Here is a 17916-nt window from a genome sequence, read left to right as displayed (position 1 = left end):
GGTAGGTAAATAGAGTAAATGATTAGGTGAAAGATGATAGATAGATGATGATAGATTAGATGATAGATACATAGACAGACAGACAACCAGACAGACATGCACAGTTTTATGACGGAAAACTGAAAAGTGTTAAACCCTCTTTCTCCAACAAAGCCTCCTAAATTTAGTTTCCGAAAAACAATGTGGGATGTCTTTATGCCAATGGACTAACCACAGTTTCTAAAGAACTACAGCATTTCAAGTGAAGTCTTGCAACTGAAGGTTGCAACTGAACCAGAAATAATAAGTCTAACTTTCAAATGCATTTGAAAGCAAAGAATTTCAGAAATTCAGATATATTTTCAAAATTGTACAGAGTTTTCAAATAGAATTACCCTGATATTTAAAAATGTTAAGTAAATACAGTATACATACATTCTGAATTGGGAACACGGCATTACTGTTCAATAGTTTTTTGCTAATTACACCCTCATAAATCATCTTAAATAATTATTTAAGATCCCAGATGCCTATTTGTGATTTGCTGCTTTGAAAAATTAACATAGCCAATGCTCCAGCTTACATTAACATGTTTTCAGAGATGACATAAAAAGGTAACTCCCTACTAGACTATGTTAATTGCAATCTTCTATTTCTGAAACTCCATTGAAGTTAGAGATGGGATTCTGCTACAATTCAAAGCTTTGCCTTTTTGAACCATCACTCAATGAAAACTCAGTTATCTTTTTTGCACCTCTGAATCTTTCTAAGCACTTTATCATTCAAGCAGTAATAATACATACTGTTACACAGTGGTGGGATTCAATTTTTTTTTACTACCGGTTCTGTGGGTGTGGCTTGGTGGGCATGGCAGGGGAAGGATACTGTAAAATCTCCATTCCCTCCCCACTCCAGGGGAAGGTTACTACAAAATCCCCATTTTCTCCTGATCAGCTGGGACTCAGGGGAAGCAGAGAATAGATTGGGGCAGGGCCAGTCAAAGGTGGTATTTACCAGTTCTCCAAATTACTCAAAATTTCCGCTACTAGTTCTCCAGAACTGGTCAGAACCTGCTGAATACCACCTCTGATACTGTATTAGTAAAAACCTGCACAAAATTCATACATTCAGGAAAACAATATATAATATCATTCCTATTTAACCAAAATATTAAACCAGTGTACATAAACCATATTACAGACAATTGCACATATTTTGAAAAGATATAAGTTAGTATATACCAACCAGAGATAAACTGAAATGGACAAATAGAAAAAAAGCTACAAAGAATGACAGGTTTTGAACACAGGAAGATTGATTCAAATTTATTTCAATTGTACATACAGTATCAGGCTACACTATGATTAGTATATCCTTAAGAATGGTAACAATGGACTGTCAGATGAAAAATGCAAAAATAGAATGAGAGTTCTTTAACTGCAGCTGATCAATTTATTGTATTCATAAATGAAAACAGTTGAACTGAATATATTACACACTATTAAATTGCAGACTGTGAAGCCATAAAAAAATTTCCATTATGCAAGATAAGGGAGACAATAACTTCCTCTTTGTGTGGTTTGTGTAGCTGAGTTGCCAAAGAGAACTATACAGAAAACCTTCACAAGACAAGCTGTCAGCATGGACCAAGACATGGTCGGATACATTGTTCTTCTGGTGATTGTCACCCTCCTAAGTGTCATCCAAAATGGTAAGGCTGAAGATTGTATATGAAACCAAGAATTGTATACAAACCCAAGAAAGAAAAATATATTTTGCTTTGGGTGGGTGGATTGATGTGTTTTCATGGACTTATTTTTGAATGCCTTCATGCCTGTTGATATCATTTGAAAATTTCCAGCTATTTGCTTTCCTTTTTCTTCAGTGTTGGGTGTTTCCTGGGTCAAACTCAGCAGTTTTAATATTATGCTTTTAAGTATTTAATATGAATTAATAGTATGCACCTTCAACTTTTTTTTTTTTAAATTTGATTTATATGCCGCCCTTCTCCGGAGACTCAGGGCGGCTTACAATGCGTTAAGCAATAGCCTTCATCCTTTTGTATATTTATACAAAGTCAGCTTATTGCCCCCACAAACTGGGTCCTCAATTTACCTACCTTAGAAAGGATGGAAGGCTGAGTCAACCTTGAGCCTTGGTGAGATTCAAACCTGCAGTAATTGCAGGCAGCTGTGTTAATAACAGGGTGCTTTTAGACCACTGTACTATCAAGGCTCTAAATTAAACTAAATTAAACTAAAATTAACTTGACAAAAATTGTAAGAAAAAAAGTTGGATGTGACAAATTACAAATGGGACTAGAAGTTTATTATCCAGCACTATATTTGCATGACTTAAAGCATTGATTTGGCCTTAATATCCCTCAGCTCTCAAATATATGATTAGCATCAGAGGGGTTTCTTGATGGCAACAGTTCTGGCCCTTCCTTCCTTCCTTCCTTCCTTCCTTCCTTCCTTCCTTCCTTCCAGAGGTTAAATTACCTTCCTTTTTATTGATCCATCATTTTTCTTTCAATAAGCCCATTCCTTTGTTGTTGTTAAAACTAATAACAACCCCTATGTGTGTTTTCTCTTTACAGCTATTTTAGTTTATTGTGAGTTAGAATAGTTTTCATACATTTCTTGAAGCTTGCTGCTTATTTTGAGCAACATTTTTTTCAGAGGGAAAAAGGATATGCATTTCTTTCTAACAACGGCTATAACTGTAACAACCACCTGCCTTGTACTGATTCAGGCTTGTTGATTCATAGTTAAGTATTGGCTAAACTCTACAGTGATGGGAAAGGTTCTATAAGTGTATAGAGTGGAAATGCCAGGAATTAAGTCTAGAATTTTTGCATGTAAAACATGGAATCTACCACTCAGTTGCAAGTCTTCCAATCCATTTCCTTGTTCTCTGCTGGACTGGATGATATGATAAAAATGTCTGGGGTAGGTAAGGGGAATGAGAAGAGGAAGAAGGATTAGGCCATTTCCTCACTAGTCATTTGCAGCATTTTTTTTGAAACATCCAACCATCCTTATGCTGAAATATTAGCCATTTATACTGCCTTGCTAGGATAATGGCCTTAATAATGTTCTCTTTTTAAGTCTTTAATTTCAGTATACAGTTGTTCATGCAAGCTTCATATTCAACTGAAATGGTGGTGGTGGGGAATAGAAAGAAGCCTACTGCAGATGTATTGAAACAATGTATGTGTATTTATATGTACAGGAATAAAACCATTCCATAAAACCATTCCATTTTGTTTAAAATGGATTAAAAGTAACTTTACTGGCAGTCATCTATCTTCTCTCTTTAGATTCAACTCCTTGAAATAGTAGCATGAGATCAGTGCAAAAGTTACTGGACACAATAATTGGCACTTAACCATGATACAAATATGTCCTGGCAACATTTCTTTTCTGTTAAATTCCAAGTCCTCAGCCCATGAGTGGGCACTTAGCTGTAGTAATAGTATAGTATAGTAATAGTATAGTAAATAGTTTTGAAATAATGCTTTTTTTCCCCCTTATTCCAAACACATCCAAAGCCAGCCTTGGTTGTATAAAATCTCATAGGTTCTATCAACCAATGCCAGGAAACAAAGGCAATAGAAGCAGAATAAGATAAGCACATTACATACTAGAAGAATTTCCAACTGATTCAAGAACCAGTGGAGGAGATATCAGTTCAGCCATGGGGAAAGACAGCTAAGGAAGGTCTTCCTAGGGCAATGTTTTCTAGTGCTAGATTGGAACCATTTACTTTACCTGACATTTTTTTCTTAAGACTTATTGAAGATTCCACTCTTTTACAGGCCAGTATAATATTTTGAAGTTCCCAAATAATTTAATAAGAACAGAAAGAAAATGAAAGTGAGGGGCCTTGGTGCTCTCTGAGCTTGGTTGTTTTCTTGCAGATGTTTCATTATCCAGACTGGGTAACAGTTAAGGTAACATCATCAGTGCTACTAGCACTGATGATGTTACCTAGTTTGGGTGATGAAACATCTGCAAGAAAACAACCAAGCTCAGAGAGCACCAAGGGCCCCTCATTTCAATCCTGAGGTACAAACATTCTTCTTTTTTTAAAAAAAAGTATATAGAAATGAAATTTAAAGCGGAGAAGAGAGATACCAGTCTTCCTCTGCTTATTGATTCAATTCAATCTTTTATTCTGGTCACAGACCAGAATAAAAATTAAAACATTACAATAAAATAAAATAAAACAGAATAGAAGAAGACATAATAGTGTATTGCAGTTAATGACGGAATCATCAAAGGGTGACCAATGTGCTAGAGTTAGGGTCCTCCTAAAGTTTAGAGACGGTTATATGATATAAATATCTTGCTGGTTTGTGAAGGGAGAGTCTGGCTGTTAAAGAAAACATTCTTGGGTAGAGCAGATGGATCCTGTTGGATTTCCTGATTTTTAATACATTGTCTAAGTGCACTAAAGCCACGCTCATAGCCCATCAATAGGAACTCCTCCTTGCAGAAGTGATATGTTGGGTTTTCAGTAAAATAGTCCTAATCCATGTTGACATATAATTATCCTCCATAAGACGAGGGCTGAGACCTGTGGGAAAGAACAGTAATTTCAGCCAGCATGCTATAATACAAATCCATGCATCTGTTTCAACTTTGTACAATCTGCCTCTCTTCTTACTACTGGGTTAGAAACATGGGGTGCTATAGCCCTTAGAAATTTGAATTGCACTCTTCTTTTTTCTAATGTTTTCTCTCATTATCCTCCCACTTTTTCATATACCTCCTTCCTGCAATGTTCAAAAATAACCTGTATTTTAAACTAAATGGATGAAATATGGAAAATTATCTCTATCATTGAAAGAGAGTTTGTGTGTTGAAAGAATTCAGTTCCATCGTGATAGTGCTCCTCCCCTGAAATGTTCCCCAAAATTGCCTTTAATTTCTTTAAAAATGGAATCCAGGCATCATAGATATGTGCAAATAAAGTCCAGATGACCTCAGAGGTACAACCTGCAGGCAGGAGTAGCTTAATTTTCTGTTACCTTAAAGGCATGTCAATGCACAGGGAGAGTGACACATAATTCCACCACTACTCTGGTTTTGTGAATCAATCTGAACTGGATGCAGAGATGAGTGCAAAGCATAGACAAAGGAAGTGCAGCATTTGGAAACGAAGTTGAGGTTTCTTTTCAGGAAGTTGTGATGCAACTGTGTAGATGGACCTTGGTTGTTTAGAGGGAAATTTTAAAAAAAAAAATAAAAAAGAAGATTGGCCTTTCAGATAATTGCATTAAAGTGCTTCCACCAGCCCTTAAAAGCATGTCCAACATCAACTATGCTGCCCCCATAGTTATCCTTCTTGCGTGACAAATCAGGCCAGCTTTCCTTTTCCTGGGGCCAAGTCATAGAAAGCAACTGGGGATTCCTCTGGTTCCATTTTCCCACCCATCCCGTTTAAAAGATGATGATCCTGGTTTGGATGCGTTAAGCCACTTGCTTAAGGAGGGGATGAAGTAGAAGGGAGCTTTTTCCGAATTCATGCTCAGGACGACTCTTCCTCCATACCTAGGATCAGGCAATTGGGGTGTTTCTGAATATGGATTTATCATTTTAGCACAATAGAAGCCTATGTTCAAAAATAGCCTGGATTACAGGTCACACACATGCAGACTAGAATGTGGGGTGAAGCAAAATAAGATGTTAAAAACAAACACAAACTACTATTAAGTAAAGACAAAAAAAAAAAAGCAAGAGATCAAAGAAAAAGCAAAAAGTGCAAGAAAAGAGCAATCTTCTTTTGACCTCATGACCAGCAATGTTCTGGAAGTATCTGAAAAACATCCTTTTAGATAGTAATAGTCATTGTGATTCATCAAAACGTAGTAACAACAGTAATGACAAATGGCATTTTAGGATGTCAAAATCAGAACAGTGTTGAACATACAGCTCCCCACACACACACACACACACACATTAGTGCTTTGATATTGATCACAGTGATCATTTTAGAATTCATCCTTGATGAAGGCCTTGAAGATCCAGATCTCTGGAAAAGACTGTAATGCTGAGAAAGATGGAAAAAAAGAGAAGATGACCAGCAGCAAGATGGATGGACACAGTGATGGGCGTATCACTGCAGACCTGAAAGGCTAGGTCAGCAATAGATTGTCAGGGAGAAAATGTGGTCACTAGGAATAAAAAAAATGATTTAATGGCACATAATCATTGGCACACAAGTAAGGAAGCAAAAAATTAAAGAACAGCCATGCCAAACTCAATGTTGGCAGAAGCAGTAGAAAAGCACTTAATGATGGCAGAAATAAGAAATACCTCTGGCAAACCTGGCTCTCTTTCCTAGTTTAAATTCACCTTCTGGGTGGCACAGGATTAGTGCCCTCTCTTTAAATACAGGACTAGTGTTTTCTAAGCCCATCTTTATATGAAGCCCCAATTAGACTGACCAATACCAGTGAGGCATTACAAGGGCAGATGCTTCTGAAGATGCCAAGGGTGCAACCCAGGGATGGGTTCTACTTACCTTTACTATCACTTCTCATGACGTCAGGGTCAGTGGGTGGAGCCTCCCGCCGGTTTTACTACCGGTTCTATAGAACCGGTCTGAACCGGGGTCAACCCACCACTGGTGCAACCTATCCCTATAGTCACAGCTAAAATGGCCCTGAAAGGCACATTCTAGCCATTGGAAGGGAACAGGTATGCCATTCTGAGCTGGATAGATCCCATCCCATGGCTGCATCAACAACTATATCATCAGTAAAACAGCCAAAACATGGCAAGTGAAGAGGAAAAATGTTACTTTAACAGGAGCACAACTAAGGGTGATTTTAAGCTGCCTCAGCTCTTTGTGCTGGGGATGACACAAAGACTATTTGATGTGGACATGAAGAAAGTGTCCCCTGGGGCATTGTCATGCATCAGTTAAGGGGAAGTGACAAAATTCCTTAGTAATCATTGCTTTTTCTCAATAGAGCAAATTAGTATCTCTCTTCCTTCCTTCTTCTGTTCAGTATTGTTCTTTGCATGCAGATGGCTATATAATTGTGAGTGAGCAGCTTGACAGCAGTGGTTTTCAAACTTCCCTATCTGCAGAAATGTCAGCCTGGACACTTCTCGATATAGGTAGTCCTTGACTTACGACCATAGTTGAGCCCAAAATTTCAGTTGCTAAGCAAGACAGTTGTTAAGCGAATTTTGTCCCATTTTAGGTATTGAATTCAGCAAGTCAGTTCATTTCATCTTTCATTGTTTCATTGAAATTTCTCATATTCAAGCTTCTTATATTCCACATTCACATTGTAATTCTGTCTTTCAACCTTTGGATTTTATTTTTCTGCATGGTAACCTGGAAAACTAGATATTTCAAGGGCTTTACTCTAGCTACCCCATAACCATTTGTTTCTAAATGATCTTCAGTTCTTCCTTGTTCCATGTTAAGTGCTATCCAAGTCAATAGGTCTATTATCCAGCAGTATATGAGAGTATACAAAGTACAAAGTACAAAGAGCCTTGGTGGCGCAGCAGACTAAAGCACTGTTAAGTAACACCAGCTGCCTGCAATTACTGCAAGTTCAAATCTCACCAGGCTCAAGGTTGACTCAGCCTTCCATCCTTTCGAGGTAGGTAAAATGAGGACCCGGATTGTGGGGGCAATAAGCTGATTTTGTATAAAAAAGAAGACCGCTTGGGGGGGGGGGCGAAAGCCCTACTAAGCAGGTATATACAAAAGTATGAAGGCTATTGCTTAATGCATTGTAAGCCGCCCTGAGTCTCCGGAAAAGGGCGGCATATAAATCGAACCAATAAATAAACAATAAATAAATATATTATCAATCATTTTATATTTTTATCCATGTGATTTTCTTGATAAAGTACAGGAATGATTTACCTTCTCCCACACAGTATGAAATTATACCTTTGCCATTGTCCTTATAATCTGCTTCCAGCACCTTCCTATCTCGCTGTTGCCCATTATAATGCTTGCTTGCTTTTGCTGGGCAGCTGGGATGACCTTCACACCTTGCATGACCTTGCTGAGATTATATACTCTTGCAATATACTCCTCCAATAAACACCTCACCACTACCACAATGAGGTGGCACAGCAGGACTTTGAGGGGATGGGAAGAAGGCTTTTAATAGGTTGGGTAGATTTATTACATCTAACCATACTATTCTGAATTTTAAAAAACTTATCTGTTGCAATGCAATATTTCTGTTTCATACCGACATTTTGCTAGCTAGCTATTATATTGTCATAGAAATATTTTCACGTATTTTAACAGATTGCAGTTTTAATAGAAAAACTAGTAATTTTAACTGTGTGCTTAATACAAATGTTTCACATTGCTGTTTTTGATATTATAATTATATTCATGTATCTTAGTAACTTTGGTATTCTACATCAAGAAAAAGCAAAACCTACAATAAAAATTCATTGTGCATTTTTTCCCCCCAAAAAACCCTCAGCCTTTTTTGCAAGCAAAGTCGAACAAGAAAGCAAAAGCATCAAAGGCAAAACAAACCTGTGCTGTCCATCTGCTTTTGACCGTGTCTTTACTGCCAAGTGAGTATTCCTTTTCATATTAATGTTCAAAGAGAGAAACATTTCCATATTCCCAGCTGAATTAGCCAACTATCGTCCAGTCTTCAACCTTCGTTTTGTGGCGAAGGTTGTTGAGAGCGTGGTGGCACGACAACTTCCCCGGCACCTGGATGAAGCTGTCTATCTAGACCCATACCAGTCGGGCTTCAGGCAGGGGTACAGCACAGAAACGGCATTGGTCGCATTGGTGGATGATCTCTGGAGGGCTCAGGACAGGGGTTGCTCCTCTGTCCTAGTCCTATTAGATCTCTCAGCGGCTTTTGATACCATCGACCATGGTATCATGCTGCAGCGATTGAGGGAGTTAGGAATGGGGGGCACCATTCTGCGGTGGTTCTCCCCCTTCCTCTCCGACCGCTCGCAGTTTGTGTTGGCAGGGGGACAGAGGTCGACCTCAAGGCGTCTCGCATGGGGAGTGCCGCAAGGGTCGGTCCTCTCGCCCCTCCTGTTCAACATTTATGTGAAGCCGCTGGGTGAGATCATCCGTGGTTTGGGGGTGAAGTGTCATCTGTACGCTGATGATACTCAGCTGTACATCTCCACCCCAGACCACCCCAACGATGCCCTTGATGTGATGTCTCGCTGCCTGGAGGCCGTGCGGGTCTGGATGGGGAGGAACAGGCTCAGACTCAACCCCTCCAAGACCGAGTGGCTGTGGCTTCCAGCGCCCCGATATAGTCAGCAGGTGCCATCGCTGATTATTGGGGGTGAATCTTTGCCCCCCACGGAGAGGGCTCGCAATCTGGGTGTCCTCCTGGACGCACGGCTGTCTTTAGAAGAGCATATGACGGCCGTGGCCAGGAGGGGCTTTTATCAGGTTCACCTGATTCACCAGTTGCAGCCCTTGTTACTTCCCGGTTGGACTATTGTAATGCTCTCTACATGGGGCTCCCCTTGAAGAACACTCGGAGGCTCCAGCTGGTCCAGAATGCGGCTGCACGGGTGGTTATGGGTGCAACTCGTTGCGCCCACGTGACACCCCTCCTGCGCGAGCTGCACTGGCTCCCAGTGGTCTTCCGGGTGCGATTCAAGGTGCTGGTCACCACCTTTAAAGCGCTCCATGGCATAGGACTGGGTACCTTCGAGACCGTCTTCTGCCACCAATAGCCTCCCACTGACCAGTTCGCTCCCACAGAGAGGGTCTCCTGCGGGTGCCATCAGCCAAGTTATGTCGGCTGGCGACACCCAGGGGGAGGGCCTTCTCTGTGGGAGCCCCAGCCCTGTGGAACAAACTGCCCCCGGAAATACGTAAGATCTCAGACCTCCAGGTGTTTCGCTGCGCACTCAAGACCCTGTTGTTCCGCCAGGCCGGGCTATCAACACAATAGTTTTAATTGGGGTACTTAAAATTCTGGGGTTTTAAATTTGAGCCAATATCTATTTAATTATTTTAAATTTTAATCGCTGTTTTGTCTTGTGTTTTTAAGTAGGCTGTACACCGCCCTGAGTCCTTAGGGAGAAGGGCGGTATAGAAATAAAATAATAATAATAATAATAATAATTATTATTATTATTATTATTATTATTATTATTATTATTATTATATACCTTATTTACTCTAAGTGTTGCAGATGTGGCTGCAAGAATGGCAAAATCTAAAGAGGTATTCTGGAACTCAAATCTGCTAAGGCTGCTAAATTTACCTGTTACAGAAGTGGCTTCCTTAAAGATTACTTGCAGCCAAGCTATACAGAATTTTGATTTTTAAACAAAATTGCTATCAACCTCATCAGCCCTAGAAGGCTGGCCTTCAATTATGAAGCTATTTCTTGGTTGAGTCAATGGAGATAAAAAGGGTATTTCGCTTATATATTTTGGCTGCAAGACAAATCAGACAATCTGTAGTAGATAGTAAAGGGTTAATGTTTTCTATTTCTCTTTGCTGTCCTTTAGTGGTCATGCAGATTTTTGCAACCCAAATCTGGTAGCCACAGCACCCAGTGGTCTGTACTGTGTGCATACTAATTTTACTTTCAAATATTTCAGTTGAAATTTCACTTTGAAATATGTAGTTATGTACACACATACACCACGCGTACACATTTCTTCAAAAGCATAGTTTTAGTAAGTTTCCCTAACATATTGCATTTTATACATTATTTTCTTAATATATCCACATTTGATATTTCCAATTTTTAAATTCATGTAACTACTGGCTGTTTCATTGCAAAATACACAGACAAATGTAAATCATGAAAACAAGAAACTGGATAAATGCAAAATAAACAAATGTCTTATGCATGCTTAGCAATGGTCACAGAGTCTGGTATATGAAGCAGAGCACTGAGTAAGACCTACGTTAAACTAAACTTTGTGTAAATATTATTTATGGTGAACAATTTTATTTAAGATACTTAACAAATTAATAGGTAAGACAGGATTTATTTTTGTTGATACACTACTTGTTAACTACTTTTTAAAATTTCATGGCTATGGCTCAGTAGTGGGTTGCCCCTGGTTCGGACCGGTTCGCAAGAACTGGTAGTAAAACTGGTGGGAGGCCCCGCCCACTGCCCTGGATGTTGTCATCAGCGATCTGCGCATGTGCAGAAGCAAGGCGCATGCACAGAAGCAAGGCACGTGCGCGAGCAAAGCAAGCGTGTGCGCACGATCCCATTGCGAACCAGTAGTAAAGGTAAGTAGAACCCACCCCTGCTATGGATACAGTCTCTTAATCTCAGTAGAATGTGCCCTCACTCTTCCTCTTCCTAATTTTTCTCTAGCCAAAATTGCAGAGATGCATATCCTACCTTTCTTGCTGTCCTTTGGTGTGCTGGCCTGCTGTGCAACCAAGGTAGGTAATCAATCCACTCTTCAGATCCTGCTCTTCAGTCTGAAAAGCTCCCAGAGACGGACCCCAACTGTTTGTTTATGTAATAAAACATAACAAAAGGAAAAATGGGTGGAGAAGGGAAAGGGAAATAATAGATGCTAATTCTTATCATCACATGGACCTTATATTAAAATTTATTCCCCCGATCCCTTTTATTGTTGTTGAGAGTAACAGAGTTGGAAGGGAGTTTGGAGGTCTTCTAGTCTAATCCACTGCTCAAGCAGGAAACTCTATACCAGGGGTGTCAAACTGAATTTCATTGAGGGCCGCATCAGGGTTGTGTTTGACCTCGGAGGGCTGGGGTGGACGTGGTCATGGTGGGCATTTTACACTTTTTATTTCTAAATTTATACCCCATTGTTTAATAGTAAATTGCTTTTCCAGGAAGAAAAGCTATTTATACTATTGTATTTTTATTATTCAACTAATAATAAAAATACAATAGCATAAATAACAAGACCTAATACAGAGGTAAATTTCCAGGATAGTAAATAGAAATGGCTGTCAATTATAGATGGTTGATTGTAGATTAAATGGACCTACAGTATGTAAAATCTAGCTTTAAACTGCAGTATTAACATAGAATGTTGCTTGTTTTCTATCCAGATCAGGCACTTACTTGAGGCCACATAATTGTAATCCAGTCCAATCCAGTCCAATCCAGTCCTCCTGCAGCACTCTGCCGGCCATGAGGAGGCCCCGGGAGGCCTCCGCATAGCTGTTTTTGCCCCCCCCCCCGCCTCCAGTAGCACTCTGCTGGCCAAAAATGGGCTGCGGCCCTCCCAAGCTCCATTTTCAGCTGCAATGACCTGCTCCAGCATGCTGCCAGTGAAAATGGAGCTTGGGAGGGCCAAGCCGAGGCACTGTGGGCCGGTCCTTCACTGTTTCCAGGGCAGCCTGCGGGCCAGATCTAAGCACCCTGTGGGCCAGATTCGGCCCTCGGGCCTTGAGTTGAGTCTAGAGCACCCCTGCTCCAGTGGTGGGTTGCTCTCGGTTCTGTCCAGTTCTTTAGAACCGGTAGTAAAAGCGGCGGGAGGCTTCGCCACCCGCCCAGACGTCATAATTGATGATCTGTACATGCGCAGAAGCTTCTGCACATGCACAGAAGCATGAACAAAGTGAGCGCACACGCCCATTGCAAACTGGTAGTAAAGGTAAGTAGAACCCACCCTTGCCCTGCTCTATACCATTTCAGACAAATGGTTGTCCAATCTCTTCTTAAAAACGTCCAGTGTTGAAGCACCCACAGCTTCTGAAGGCAAGTCGTTCCATTGATTAAGAATAAAACAATACTGCTAAATTTTCCTTTTGAAAGATTCCTGCTAGAGAGATCAAGAAAAGTAAGTGAGGTAGCTTCATTTAAAAGCTATAGGAAGAGATCTAATAATATACCTATCATCCTAATGCATACACATAGAGATATATTTTATAGCATGATGTTGGCATGAATGTAGGCCAACAACCTTTTTCTTGGCAGATCTTTTATGCCTTTAATTATTCTATAGCAAGGAAATTTTGGCAGATAACACCTGGAAAGTTTGATTCAAATGATAGTTAATTCTGACTAAAATTATGACTAGGTTCAAATATATGATGCAAATATATAATGCTTTGAAGAATAAGTCAACTCCCTCTTCTCTATGACAGCCCCTCAATTACCAGAAGACAGCTATCATGTCACCCCTACACCTTATTTTTGTTAAGCTAGACATACCTAGTTTCTTTAGCCATTTATCATATTCTTTAACCTCCAGAGCCCTTATCATCTTTGTTATAGTCTCTGTACTATTCCTCAGCATCTTTTTTGTATCATGGTGACTAGAATTGGATGCAATATTGCAAGTGAGCAGGGAAGTGAAGCGTGGCCTCACTAGTGCAGTATAAAGTGGTACTATAACTTCCCGTGATCTTGATACTATCCCTCTGTTGATGCAGCCTAGGACTGCATTGGCTTTTTTTTGGCAATTGGAAGCACACTTAAGTATAAGTGGTGGTCAGTTAGAACACCTAGATCAGGAGTGTCAAACTGGTGGCTCGCGGGCCAGATGCATCACATGCAGGCCACACCCACCCAAGCTCCACGAATGGGGAAAACATCGCAAAATGTCATGTGACAGCAACATGACGCAGCGAGTGTGACACCCATGACCTAGATCATTTGGATTATTGAGCCAGGTTCTGCCTATTCGGTACCTATGCATTTGATTTTTCCTGCCTAAGTGCAGGATCTTATTTCTCTAACCACTGAACTGCATCTTGTTGCCTAGGGTCCAATGTTCAAGTCTGTCAAGATCCTTCTGACTCTTGAGACTATATTCCAAAGTGCTAGCAGTTTCCCCCAGCTTGGTATGATTTGCCTTTGAAACTGCAGTTTGATACTTCAAACATTTACTAAAATGTTTTCAGTAAACAGCAATCCTCTGTTAACCATGGTTCATGGTTTAGCAGAGTACATGAAACCAACCAGATGTGGCCTAAGCAATAAACCATCATCAGCATCTGCAGAAGGGCGTGTGATATCATGTGCATTATGACATCATTGTGGCTTTTACCAGATGCTTATGTAAACCATAGCATACGTGACTTACAACAATGTGTGAAGCCAGCTAAAAATAGGTTTCTCCTTTCTTTATTTCAGTTCCAGCTGCCTTTGCTGGGTTGATGTATTTGTTTGTGAGACAAAAATACTTTGTTGGATACATGGGAGAAAGATACCAGAGGTAAATCCATCATTTATCTTTTTTCCAGAACTGTCAGATGAGCATTTATGAGTTATTTCTCCCTTCTGCCAGTGCTACAATTACTAATCCCATATTCTGTAATTCTAACTTGTCTCTCTCCAGATGTTTTAAACTACATCTTTCATAATCAGCTGGAATTGCAAGAGTTGTAGTGCAAAACATTTGGAAAAAAAACTAAGCCAGGAAAGACTGTTTCAGATTTGCCCTCTCAAACTAATTCTGCCTGACAAATAAAAGGTGAAAACACTGCAATTCTAAATAGGATTGGGGGATTGCCAGGCAGAGGAGGAAATGAACAGAATAAAGGAAATAGATCTATCTTCTTTTGTTCTGTGCAGTTCCTTGTGCTTTAAATCCATATGCAAACATTTAGATAGATAGATAGATAGATAGATAGATAGATAGATAGATAGATAGATAGATGGTTATACAGTATATGCATGAGTTACTGCATATATAAACTGACAATTTATAGCACATCCAGGTGAACAGTTTTCTCCTTCACAAACTCTCCAACATTGTTCCTCACTATTCAGACAATTCCACACCCTTTCTGAGATCAGGATGCTAAAAATAAATTGGAACTATGCTGAGATCAGTCACTTATTTCTAATGGTGTTAGAAACGTGCATAGTGGTTATTGGGTTTCTTACAAAGGCAGAATGGTGGAACAGAAGGGATGATTATATCCTGAAACCAAGTCTAAAATCAAAATCACTTAACACAGAACAGTGGTGTCTTACGTATTTAAGATCATGAGTGTGCACTTTTGCAGTCAAATACCACAGGTTTCATAGCCACTGCAGTGTTTTGTACACAGGCCACATCAATTTATAATAGTAAGCACTGGGATTGTGGGATAGTCAGCTAAAGCAGAGGCAAGCAATATTTTTTGCAACAAAAGTTTTTTTTTTTTTTAATCTTTAACAAGTACAATCTTTAATGAGAGGCTATGATATTAGCAGGAGGGGTGGTGTTGGAATTTTCAACCTCCTATTGGGTGGGTACTGGTATTTGGATTCCTAAAACAGGTATTTTAATAAAACTGTTTTCACAGGTTTACTGTATTCTAGTGATGATTTTTAAAAAAAGGGGGGGGGGAAATCACACTGCCAAAATTATCAATATCATCTTAAGTAGACATAAATTAAAAGGCATGTTAAATTGATCCCTATATACTTTAAAATGTATTGCATGAAATTTATGTGCTACTTTTACAACTCTTTTGTAGAGGTGTGGGTTCATGCAAATTTTTACTCCCAAAATGTCTAAGCTATACTGTATTCAAATGAATCTTGCTTTGATAACAGATGGAGAGATTTTGGCATTTCTAATGAACTAATAACATTCTTCCATTCTCGTTTAAGCACTCCAGGTTACATCTTTGGAAAACGCATCATATTTTTTCTGTTCCTGATGTCTGTTGCTGGAATCCTCAATTATTACCTGGGTATCCTTTTTGGAAGTGACTTTCAAATGTATATAAAAACTATAACCAATACTATCTCTCCACTATTGCTCATCCCTTAAATCCTTGTAGAATTGAAGGTGAGATAGCACAGAAGAGATGTCTGTACTTAGCCAATCAATAATTGGAGAAAAAAGGTTGAAATGGATGCATAAATCTCCTCTTAGATTGCCATAAATCTAATGTTCCTAGACTCTTGTGGTTTTGATTTAACACAGCTTTTTTTCATCCTACAAGAAAGTGATTTATTGTACCCAACCAGCAAATTTGTGGTAGGAAAAGAATAATTTCCTGCAAGTTATAGAACTCACCATGGGTTTAGTCCCTGTAGTTTTCTATTATTTTTGGTTTATTTACTTTGCTTTTAATATAAGGTAAAAAATAATAAGTGTCTGATTTTACATCAAAATGTCCACTGATTTTATATATCTATCACTGTCAATCAAATTCAGGTTGTTTTTCAGAGTATAGATTCAATCGTGTGGTAGTTATCCTCAGCCCAGAGAGTTTAATTTAATAATAAAACAGAAAATATCTCTTTAGTTGGATTGTTTTGTATCATATTGGCATTTAAAATAAAGTTGTTCAGAGTGATGAAATCAGTTCTTTAGTATGTATAGTATGTTCCTGTATTTCTCAAAGCATAGTACCAGATGTAATATTGTACACATACACACAAAACAGGGAAATCACTGACATTGACATTGGTTTTTCAAATGCCCTACTGTATACTTTGAGATAAACTGATGCCATTATGTTTTCCACTATACAAGCTGTGCTCACATTTGCATGCCTTGCAGAATATGTCTTTGTATTTGCCTTTTCAAATGTGGTCCATGTGTGAAACAATGAGAGTTGCAGAAGGAATCCAGAAAATGCCAGCTGCAAAATAAATTACATTTTCCCCAAGATTCTGTGATTTTGGTTTGTTTGTTTGTTTGTTTTAAATTTGAAGCAAGCAAGATCTGCATCAGTTTGCAGTGCAGAATACTTTTCCCCAGGGATGAAGTTAAATGAGCAATCATGCTTCTTTCGAGAAGTTGAGATTTAAAAAAAAATTGTTTACCATAATAGAACTGGCAAGAAAGTAGGAGGTTGTAATGAGCAACAGTGATGCCATTTTGCAGGAGAGCGAATGCAGTCTTCTGTTGAGCAGTTACTCTTCATGACCTTTGATTTAAGTGAAAGATAGTTGCTGCCTTCTCTAGTAAGAGTCACAGCTGCAGGCAGATTTCATTTCATCCTAAGAGCCAGGCAAGAAAGAATACATTGGAATTGCAGATAAAAAAAAATCTAATTGTTGTGCTAATGAGACACTGGCATGAATGAGCAAAGCAAGTTATGACATCCCCTGTGCTGAAAGATGCATAAACATCACCACAATACATCAGTGGCTATAACACAATTAATTCTGTCTCATGTCAGATGGCCTTTAAAGGTCATTGTGGCGATCTGAAAGCCTCTATTAATGTGAAGATTATGCAGCACCACAATAAGACCAAAATCTCAAATACATTTCAGGACCGGTGCAATTCTGAGTTATTCAAAATTGTTACAATCTGGATTAATCCAATGAAAACTGTACTTTTTTCTTTCAGCACATATATTTATTTAGTTGCTGTTTTAAGAAATGTTTTAAGTACAGTATCTTTATCAATTCAAACTTTAACCCAGCTGTACTCTACAGTCATATCAATTTCTCCCAACAAGATTTATTTTGTGTAACAAGCAGACACAATCTGGAATAGGGAGGTATTATATTAACGAATAGTTTGAGTCCATTTTAATTAGATATAAATTAAATAGAATTTGGCTTTTAATTTTGCTTTACCCACTTCTTTGTCCAGATCTTCCTATTTTGGAGCACAATCCCTGAAGTGCTACTTGGAGATCAAATGTGACCCCCACATCTCCTGTTCCTCTAAGTCACGGGTGTCAAACTCACCACGTCAAGTTGCCATCACATGATGTTTCACAATGTTTTTCCCATTCATGGAACTGGGGTGGGTGAGATGCATCCAGGCCGCGGGCCGCCAGTTTGACACCCTTGCCAAGTCAATGTTTTGCAACTGCATCAACTTTAAGCTGTGTGGACTTCAACTCCCAGAATTCCCTAGTGAACATGCCAGCTGGGAAATTCTGGGACCAGACAGCTTAAAGTTGGGAGTAACTATGGTAACAATCTTCAACTACTTCTGAAGTTGTCTGATAGAAGATGGAGTGATCGTCGTTCTCTGTTGTCCCAGGGATGGGGCCAAAAGCAAACCAAAGGGGAGGAAC

The 17916-nt window shown here is 39.2% G+C and overlaps 1 protein-coding gene across 1 annotated transcript; it reads left to right on the top strand.

Annotated features, from left to right (window-relative positions):
• The first annotated feature begins 1612 nt into the window (after positions 1 to 1612).
• On the top strand, positions 1613 to 15698 carry ALOX5AP (arachidonate 5-lipoxygenase activating protein). Its single transcript, XM_070943869.1, has 5 exons — positions 1613 to 1690; positions 8459 to 8555; positions 11318 to 11388; positions 14066 to 14147; positions 15536 to 15698. Exons 1-5 carry the CDS (start codon positions 1621 to 1623, stop codon positions 15696 to 15698), a joined length of 483 nt encoding a protein of 160 aa, XP_070799970.1. The 5' UTR covers positions 1613 to 1620.
• Positions 15699 to 17916: the final 2218 nt, after the last annotated feature.

The sequence above is a fragment of the Pituophis catenifer genome, unplaced genomic scaffold, assembly GCF_029215685.1.
Source record: "Pituophis catenifer annectens isolate HBS135680 unplaced genomic scaffold, rPitCat1.0.hap2 SCAF_4, whole genome shotgun sequence".
Classification (NCBI taxonomy): Eukaryota; Metazoa; Chordata; class Lepidosauria; order Squamata; family Colubridae; genus Pituophis; species Pituophis catenifer.
This window is presented reverse-complemented; position numbering and strand designations above follow the sequence as displayed.

Excerpts from the sequence above, each read along its gene's own strand:
- ALOX5AP (XM_070943869.1), top strand. The coding sequence starts at position 1,621 with ATGGACCAAGACATGGTCGGATACATTGTTCTTCTGGTGATTGTCACC. Across the intron at positions 1,691-8,458 it reads CCTAAGTGTCATCCAAAATG|CCTTTTTTGCAAGCAAAGTC; the intron begins GTAAGGCTGAAG and ends AAAAACCCTCAG. Across the intron at positions 8,556-11,317 it reads GACCGTGTCTTTACTGCCAA|CCAAAATTGCAGAGATGCAT; the intron begins GTGAGTATTCCT and ends ATTTTTCTCTAG.